Source organism: Apium graveolens, chromosome 3, assembly GCF_009905375.1.
Source record: "Apium graveolens cultivar Ventura chromosome 3, ASM990537v1, whole genome shotgun sequence".
NCBI lineage: Eukaryota > Viridiplantae > Streptophyta > Magnoliopsida > Apiales > Apiaceae > Apium > Apium graveolens.
Window position 1 is genome coordinate 111,149,962 of NC_133649.1, and position 9,965 is coordinate 111,159,926.

At 32.9% G+C, this 9,965-nt stretch overlaps 1 protein-coding gene across 1 annotated transcript; it reads left to right on the top strand.

Moving 5' to 3' along the window:
* The first annotated feature begins 2,825 nt into the window (after positions 1-2,825).
* LOC141714530 (uncharacterized) lies at positions 2,826-8,794 on the top strand. Its single transcript, XM_074518044.1, has 10 exons — positions 2,826-3,042; positions 3,474-3,911; positions 4,008-4,245; positions 4,404-4,504; positions 4,745-4,826; positions 5,004-5,137; positions 5,600-5,741; positions 6,398-6,791; positions 8,396-8,489; positions 8,622-8,794. Exons 1-10 carry the CDS (start codon positions 2,826-2,828, stop codon positions 8,792-8,794), a joined length of 2,013 nt encoding a protein of 670 aa, XP_074374145.1.
* The last annotated feature ends 1,171 nt before the right edge of the window (positions 8,795-9,965 follow it).

Here is a 9,965-nt window from a genome sequence, read left to right on the forward strand (position 1 = left end):
ATAATTGTGTTTAATAATGTATAAATTAAATTTCTGAGCCCAATTTGTCAAGGTCATGAGTCAGCTTTGGACAGGTTCAATCAGCAGTTACAGATAAAGAGAATTTTGCTTCAAATATCCTAGGTATGTTTCTTGACGACATTGTGTTATCATATATATTCTGTAAATTATTGATGCAACTAATCTTTGATCTTATATCATTCTTCAATTATCAGGTTCTCAGCAAAGTGATATAAGAACAAATTCTACATCTAGCAAAACCTCTACTATAATGTCATCGCGATCTCACCTTGTCAATAGCCGTAAGTTATGTAGACAACATGTAGTTAACATTTATTATTTTATATTGATTTATAATGTTTGTTTCTACTTTTTTTATCAGACCCTGGTACGAGTCTGCATAATCACACTATCTCTTCGTTTTCTTTAAACGTTGTTATTGATAGTTTATAGTCATCGTTTTCACATTTAGTATTCGTTTTAGCTGTTAAGCGACGAGGTCGTGGACATATATGCGATCCGATTCTCCAACCTCTTGATGAGAATATATCAGATAATCGATAAAATATCTCTCAGCCTGTGATGGCTACTGAAGCATCTGTCATGTGTGGTGACTACAGTATGTAAATTTTTCAACAATTGAAAGATCTGTAATGTAGCTTAGAATGATTGTGTTTAATAATGTATAAATTAAATTTCTGAGCCCAGTTTGTCGAGGTCGTGAGTCAGCTTTGGACAGGTTTCTACGTAATAGGTTACTCAACATGAATCGTACTGGTTTGGAAAATCCAAGTATTCTGTATTTGCAGTATATCTTAACATATTACATATCATATCATCTTTTTTTGTTGGATTTTCCAATTCCATTTATTATTATGCAGTTCAATCAGCAGTTACAGATAAAGAGAATTTTGCTTCAAATATCCTAGGTATGTTTCTTGACGATATTGTGTTATCTGTAAATTATTGATGCAACTAATCTTTGATCTTATATCATTCTTCAATTATTAGGTTCTCAGCAAAGTGATATAAGAACAAATTCTACATCTAGCAGAACCTCTACTATAATGTCATCGCAATCTCACCTTGTCAGTAGCCATAAGTTATGTAGACAACATGTAGTTAACATTTATTATTTTATATTGATTTATAATGTTTGTTTCTACTTTGTTTTTTTATCAGACCCTGGTAAAGCTCAACTGAATTATAGTCTGAATTGCAATAACATCCCAATACTATCTTGTATAACTAATCGTGAGTGTTCAGTTGTTAATTCTTTCTCAATCCAGATAACTTATATATAAATATATATTATACTTAAATTGCTGTTATGGTTTACGAATTGATATTTGTAGGATCAACTCTCACCAAAAATATATCAGCATATCCCGCGTCAAGCAATAATACACCAATTATGTCATTGAGATCTCACACTGCCAACACCTGTATGTTAGTTTCAAACTTTATTCATACTTTTTGCCCCCGATTTAAGATAAATTATTTAACCATATTTGCATAACAACTTATGTGGCTGTATGCAAATAAAGATACAGATCATGATTTATGGGTTTGGTTTTCTAATTAATTAGATTTTTTAATTGATTTTGTTTTGTTTAGGCTTTGGTCAAGCGATAATGAATCACACACCGCTTTCCAATAACAACCCAAACATATCATGTTTATCTAATCGTAAGTTTTCAGTTCTTATTCCGTGATCAGTAGCAGTCCATTATTATGCTATATATTTGAATAATGAATTGATTTTTTTAGGTACCACTCCACCTTCAAGTGTCAAATCATATATTCCAAAAAAACAAACGTCAAAGGCTCATGCTAAATTTGACATATCAGGTAATTTTGTTCTTCCATTTTTAGACACGATATATGAGATAAGAAATTATGACGCCATATTATATTTTGGAATATATTTATATAGGATGTTGACGTCTTTCCAATAGAATCGATGAGACGTTACAGAGGCCCTATCATATCTACAATACTACATAACAAAGAAAAAACTAAGGAGAATATTGATCCTGCTTCACAGAGTATGAGAAGTTGAATTTTTTCAGATTTATCTTATTTCCAGGAATGGCCATCATTATCAATATTTTGATTTTCCAATTTAACTGTAGATGTTTCACTTAGGCAGAACTCCGATAAGAACGATAGTCGATTACCTTCTCTCGTGGCTGCCAACCTGATTAATAATTTTGATGACGCATATGATGGAACACATATGGAAGAACAACTTTTTGACGAAGGTATTTTTATCATTATTTTGTTCAAAATTATGCAGGTTTGTCGCACATAATTAAATAAATTTAATTAATGCACTTTTTTATTTTGGTAATACTGCAGAAGCTGAACCCGTGGATTTGCCTGGGATTGATCTTTGGGATGGTTATGTTAATATTGGCCCGCCAACCTCAACATGTGTTAAGTGTGGTGCCTGTATGTGGAACATGGAACAGAACAATAAATCCAACAAAAACAGTTCTCCTACCTTCTCTCGACGCTGCAAGAATGGATAGGTTCAGCTCTCACTAGAGAAACAACCTCATGAGCCACTAAGATCATTAATATATGGAAATGACATGACAATCCACTTCAAGTTAAACCATCATCTTTATAATTTATTATTTGCTATGTGTTCCAGTGGTGGTAAAATAGATCACAAAATTAACAATGGAGGAGCACCCTATTGCTTTAAGGTCAAAGGTCAAAATCTTCATCTTCTTGGTAGTATGCTTCCGGCAGATGGTGAATCTCCCAAATTTTGTCAAGTATAGATCTATGATACTGAAAATGAACTGGAGAATAAGATGAATCTAATTGGTGGATACAAAGATGAAATTGACGAGAGTATTGTTGAAACTTTGATGGACATGTTAAATCAGCATAATGAATTGGTTAGGCAATTTCATACTGCTCGTGAGCGCTTCAAAGACAATAAATATGATGAGTTTGGATTGGTTCTCTTATCTTCTCAATCAGCGAGTGGTCGTCCTAATATAATTGGACCAACAGATGAGGTTGGAGGTCTGATAGTAAGTACTAATGGAGATTCATTAGGTTTTTAGGATACATTTGTGGAGACGCGTACAAAATCCCTTCAGAGGATTTGGGAAAATGACATTTTTTTTATACAGCTCCAGTATCCACTTTTGTTCCCCCATGCAGATGAAGGTTTTCATATAAAGATTCCATTGAATAAAACAAAAATGTCAAAATCAGCCGATATAAATCCCGATGATAATGATTTTGAAAAGAAGCATTGAGAATATGTTTCCATGAAAGAATATTATTGCTATAAGTTGATGATTCGCCTTTCTGAAGGTATACTGTAACCTCTCATAGGTTTAGTTTTTTCCAGGATATGTTTATTAGCTTCATGAAATTGATCAGAATTTGTCATATACCACATTATCTAGATCATTTTTTTGTGTTAGGGTTGACTCTGTATTTATCAGGTCGTTTGTGGCAACAGTATGTCGTTGATGCCTTTTGTGCAATTGAACAATATCAGTTGGATTGGGTTACTACTCACCAAACAACTATAAGGTCAGATCTGTATACTTCCATCCGAGATGCTTTGTGTAAAGGTGATCACGATCCCAATTATGTTGGGAAAGCTGTTGTATTACCTGCATCATTCACAGGTTCACAAAGGTATATGTCACAACATTTTAAGGATGCACTTGCGTTATGTAGGGATATTAGACACCCTTCTCTTTTCCTGACAATAACATGTAATACAAAGTGGCCTGAAATAACCGAGATGATAAAATCTTTACCGGGTGTTGATGTGTGCGATGTACCTGACATAGTGTCCAGATTTTTTAAACCTAAGTTGGATCAGCTAATGCATTTGATAAAGAAGAAAAACTACTTTAGAAAATGCATAGGAGGTATTTTTTTTATTAACCTTTCCTCTTATGACAATTTAGAAACTCTTTACTCTGAGAATTTAACTCTAACGCATTATACAGTTATGCATGTAATAGAATTTCAAAAACGGGGTCTTCCACATATGCATATGTTGATTTGGCTACACCCGGATGCTAGGCCCAAAATAGTTGCTCAAATAGATGCTCTGGTCAGTGCTGAAATACCTGACAAAGATACAGATCCTGTTAATTATGCCGCTGTCAGCAATTACATGATTCATGAGCCCTGTGGAGTTGACAACACCTATTCATCTTGCATGGTTAAAGGAAGATGTATGAGACACTTTCCTAAGAGGTATCATACAATGTTATAAATAATGATTTTTTATATTTACATGGTTTGAATGAATCAATTTAAACCAACATCATATTACTATATTTAGGATCATTGCCATGTAATTATATACATAATTGGATCATTTTTATTAGGAAATATCGGTATATTCATTGCAGGTTCAATGGTAACACGTATATTGATGATTGTGGTTTTCCCATTTATCGCAGACGCAATACTGGCAGAAGTATAAAAAAGAAAGGTGTTTTTTGGACAATAGGTTTGTTGTTCCATTTAATAGAGACTTATTGGTTCTCTTTCAATGCTATATAAATCTTGAGGTATGTAACAGTGCTCAGTCCCTTAAGTATCTATTCAAGTATTGTTTTAAAGGTCATGATACTGCTATTATGGTCCTAAAAAAACAAATCAATGCTTGATAGTAGTGTATGGAAGAAGCAATCCTGTTTAAATGAAGTAAAGCAATATCTTGATGGTCGTTATGTTTGTGCCTCTGAAGCAACATGGAGAATATTTGGTTTTGATGTACATTCTCGGTGGCCATCTGTTGATAGATTACCTATTCATTTACCTGGCAACAAGTACATTAGTTTTAGAATAGGTACAACACTATCCGAAGTTGTTCAACAAGCTGATAGTAAAAGAACAAAACTTGAGGCTTGGTTCGAAGCTAATAAATAATTTCCAGCTGCTCGAGATTTTACCTATGCTGAATTTCCTACACATTTTAAGTTGCTACCCCGAGAGTGTAAATGCAGACCTCGCCAAAGAGGTGATGTAGTTGGCAGATTAACAGAAGTACATGCTATTGGCGGTGATTTGTTGTATATCCGCATGTTACTTATGAGGATAAAAGGTTCTACTTCATTTGACGAGCTAAGGACGGTTGAAGGTCATGTTTTTGAAAGTTTTAAGGAAGCATGTGCTGCTACGGGACTTCTTCAGAATGATAGTCAATGGCATGAAGCAATGGTTGAGAATTCTCACTCATCTCTTGCGAAATAGCTCCGTGAAATATTTCTTAACATTTTGGCATATTGCTCAATCTATGATCCGCTGTTTTTATGAAATGCTCAGTGGAAATGTATTCTGACGATATCATCCTGCTAAAACATAAAGAATGTCATAATGGGAATTTACAACTCCCAGATTGTGACATTCAAAATTTTGCTCTTGCGAGTATGACTATCTTTAAATTTGGCTTTCAATCTTAATACTTATATATCTTTCCACTCTTTAGTCATTTTTTATTTGCGATGAGCGGAGTATAAAACATCTGTATTTTCCATAATTACAGATTTTAAATACATGATTTGAATAAAAATGTTAAACTATTTTATAATTATTCTTGCAGAAATTGAAAAACTTCTGAACGATATTGGAAAGAGCTTAAAAGATTTCCCGACAATGCCCTATCCTCCAGAAGTCTTTCTTTACAACAGTGGCAATGGTTTAATTGCTGAAGAAACAAGTTACGATACCGAGCAAATGAAAAGGCAACATGATCAGAATTATATCAAGTTGAATAGAGAGCAAAAGGAAGTGTATGAGGCTGTTTTCAAAAGTGTAAATTCTAACAAAGGCGAATAGTTCTTTGTCTATGGAAGTGGTGGATATGGGAAAACATTTGTCTGGCAGACACTTCTATGTCGCCTTCATTCTGAGCATAAATTATTTTTCCAGTAGCCTCATCAGGAATTGCAGCTATTTTGCTAGATGGTGGTAAGACGGCTCACTCACGCTTTCATATACCTATCATTGTAGACCAATGCTCTGTAGCTGGAACAAAACACGATACTGATCTTGCTGAATTATTACAGAACACAAGTTTAATCATTTGGGACGAAGCACCTATGCAACATCAGCATGATATTGAGAGTTTGATAAATGTTTAAGAGATATTATGGCTCCTATTGATCCCAGTAGATCATCAAGGCCATTTGGTGGAATAACTGTTGTATTTGGTGGAGATTATCGCCAAACACTACCGGTTATCCCAAAAGCTTCCCGAGGAGAGACCGTTAGATCAACACTGAATTGATCAAAGCTGTGGGATTTCTGTAAAGTCTTCACCTTACGTCAGAACATGATACTTCATTCGGGAAATTCAGATGAGCGCAATAAGATAATTGCTGAATTTGCTAAATAGCAGCTTGCCAATTGGCGATGACAAGGTCCCTAGCATTACTGAGAACCCTGGAGATGATGGTTTGGTAGATTTTAAAATTTTAGAGCAGTTTATTATTCGTGGAACAGATAATCCAATTCAATCTTTATTTGACATAACCTATCCAGATTTTCTATCGAACATGTCTTCTTACGATTATCTTAGATCCAGAGCAATCCTTACTCCTACAAACAGTCTGGTGGATGATATAAATGACTTTGTGATTGAGAAAATTTCAGGTAAAACTCATACCTATTTCAGTCAGGATTCTATAGATGATAATGGAGGGTTGGATAATGATTTTGATACTGCCTTTCCAGTAGAATACCTGAATTCAATTAACATGTCGTGCTTGCCAAAGCAAGAGTTACAGATTAAGGTTGGTTGTACCGTGATGTTAATGCGGAATTTGAATCAGATTCTTGGTTTATGTAACGGTACACAAATGATAGTCACTACATGAAAAAAAATTCTGTAGAATGTGAGATTTTTTGTGGTTCCAATGTTGGATCAAAACACCTTATACCAAGAATTGACATGGTTCCAACAGACACCAAATGGCCATTTGAATTTAAAAGAACTCAATTTCCCTTGCAACTCTTTTTTGCCATGACCATTAACAAAAGCCAAGGACAGTCCCTCAATACCGTTGGATTGTATTTACCGAGATCAGTGTTCTCGCATGGTCAACTTTATGTAGCTGTTTCAAGAGTAACTTCTCCAGAAGGACTTCATATTCTGATATTAGATGACACTGGATGTTATTCAAACATTACGTCTAATGTTATATATGAGGAAGTATTCTATAATTTACTAAATCTTGACAATATTTGATCTTATTTAAAATCAACTTTGGGTTTTCCTCCTCTATACAGATTATTTGTACATAAATTTATCGTTTGATTTTACCTGATATAATCCATGTCCATATCTGTTACTAATAACAACTTTTATTTGTATGAAGTTACCTAAGCAGATGCAATTCCTTACATCTTGATGTTGCCATTTTGAACTTATCCATATATGGAATAATGTCAATTAGATATGTATTATACAGTTGTCTTCTATTTTATCAAGAAGATTTGTATATATATATATATATCCATTTTTCCATTTTAACGAGCTTTCATTGTTCATCATGATCAACATTATCATTTGTGTATTCATATAACATGATTATTCAAATTTATTTTTGTAAATTATAAGAGATGTAATACCTAATTAATTTATAATAGCTGGAAATCTTTATAATTGTAACAAAAATCAATCATTTCTCTTATTTCACTTTATAATCTTTGTGTTCATACACGTTCATATTACCTCAATTACTCATAATCAACATATATAAAACCATAATGTATTGAACACTTAATTCGTCAATATCCCACTATCACAAACAATGTCCGAGGGTGAGTATGACAATCATGTTTGAATTTAATTTTTCGATGTTAATGCTATGTGTATGAGTAGTACAATTACATGTCACAATTGATAAGAAATACAAAGATGACTAACATATCATCTCTGATGTGTTTGTTTTATAGGAGTTAATTTCAGTTTTCTATCATCTCTTGATCATACAACAAGTGACTGGCATGTTAAAGTACGTGTGATTAGAGTTTGGCGTACCTTTGGCAATATGGAAAATAGTACAAAAGGATTAAATTTGATTCTTCTTGACAAAAATATAAGATCTAAATTTATGAAAATATATTTATTGAAAAGCCGATTATTTACACATTTTAGTCTTAGTTGTAACAATCTTAATATTTCAGAATGTACAATTGCATGCTTTTATCCCTTTGGAGTTACTAAGTTTTTTCACAAACCTTTGCCGAAGAGAATATATACGAAATAGTACACTTTCGATGCGTACGAGGTCTGAAAAAAGCAATTGAAAATTCCTCACCGATTAAAATATACTTTTCACAGTCAACTATAGTAAAACATGTCATCGGTGATGATTGGAGTGTTCCATTATAGAAGTATCATTTTATGAGCTTGCAAAACTTTACTAATAATGTTGGAAATAATTATTCTCATGATGGTCTTGATGACTCTCCTCTTGCCGCATCAGGTATGTCACTAATGTTATTCTCAAAATATCATTTGATTAAAGTAAATTGATATTTTCTTACACATGTTTTTTACAGACAACGAAATACATTTATTATGAATAAAAAACTTGGTATACTTTTTTGTATTTTAGATATAATCGGAGTTGTGTACCAAGAGATCCACTCTACGACTGTACAGACGTTTTATGGCGAAACCAAATGCCTGAATTTCTATGTTAGTGATGGCATGTCCAAAGTTGAAGTAAATGTTTTGGGAGATTTAGCTAAAGAGGCGAATGAATTGTTTTACCATGATATTCAATAACCGATAGTTGTTATACTATCACTCTTTAGACAAGAAATAGTTTCTGGTATTTTTTTATGCTTCTATTGGTATACACACTTATTTGTTGTCATTCAGATTATAAGAAAATGATTATAATTAATACATACTTTATTTATACAGGACGTGCTTTCATCACAAACCTGCCCTTTTCTGTAATTTATGTAAATCCTGACATTCCAGAGGTGGAAGCAGTGAGGAATCAGTATACATACTACTATACTTATTTATGCTAATTTCTCTTTTGTTTACTTAATTATTTAATTTTTCCTATTGTTGTATTGCGTTATATGTAGGATTTGCAATGTTGATTAAATGATTGCAACCTTTTGTTAAAGATCAACAGAAGGATGAGTGACTTAAATACTTTATTATTGTAATCATGGAATCTATTGAAATTATATTTGTTATTCTAAGTTTATTATGTCAAATTTTAATGTATTTTTCATTATCGTAAACATGTAGCATGCTTACGATTTCACAAATATATTATAGTTTAAGAAGACTAATAAAAGAACTATTTAAATATGGTTGTAGCCTCATGATACATGTAGTCTACATATTCAGGCCTTATCGTCATACTTAAACCCAACCAGTCATTAGGTTCATGTTGATCAGTACCTTTGAGTCTACGAATCATTAGCATTAAATCAAATATCCATCAAAATTCATAAAATAACATCAAAGTTTAAGGCATCAAGCCATGAATATTTCTTTAAACAAAAATTCTAGGTGGTTTAATGACATTATTGTAATATCTGTAGTTCTAAACTTCAACATTGGATACAACACCGTCAACATTGTCTGAGAAATTAAAAATTAATCTGTCCGCAACCTTTAGTTTGTTATCGCTGCTGAATTTGTTCCATCTTGCCGAAAATCTCGGCACCCCATTAGAAAGGATAATGCCAACTTTCCAACTTTTTGCATTTTTGACCAATGTTACCTCATCACCAGCTTTGAACGCATGATGGAATGGATGGATTTTTTTAGGAATAAGCTACAGATGAAACATATGTAATATTGGATTAAACTTATGAGAAGTTTCCAAATTAATGTGGAAAGAGTGTTTTTTGGCATGTCACAAATCATTAGTTTTATAAGTAATTTGAAATTGTACCACTCCGTGTGAGCTATTATTCACATTTGATGG

Excerpts from the sequence above, each read along its gene's own strand:
- LOC141714530 (XM_074518044.1), top strand. The coding sequence starts at position 2,826 with ATGAATCTAATTGGTGGATACAAAGATGAAATTGACGAGAGTATTGTT. Across the intron at positions 3,043-3,473 it reads ACCAACAGATGAGGTTGGAG|GTCGTTTGTGGCAACAGTAT; the intron begins GTCTGATAGTAA and ends TGTATTTATCAG. Across the intron at positions 4,505-4,744 it reads AGGTGTTTTTTGGACAATAG|CAACATGGAGAATATTTGGT; the intron begins GTTTGTTGTTCC and ends GTGCCTCTGAAG.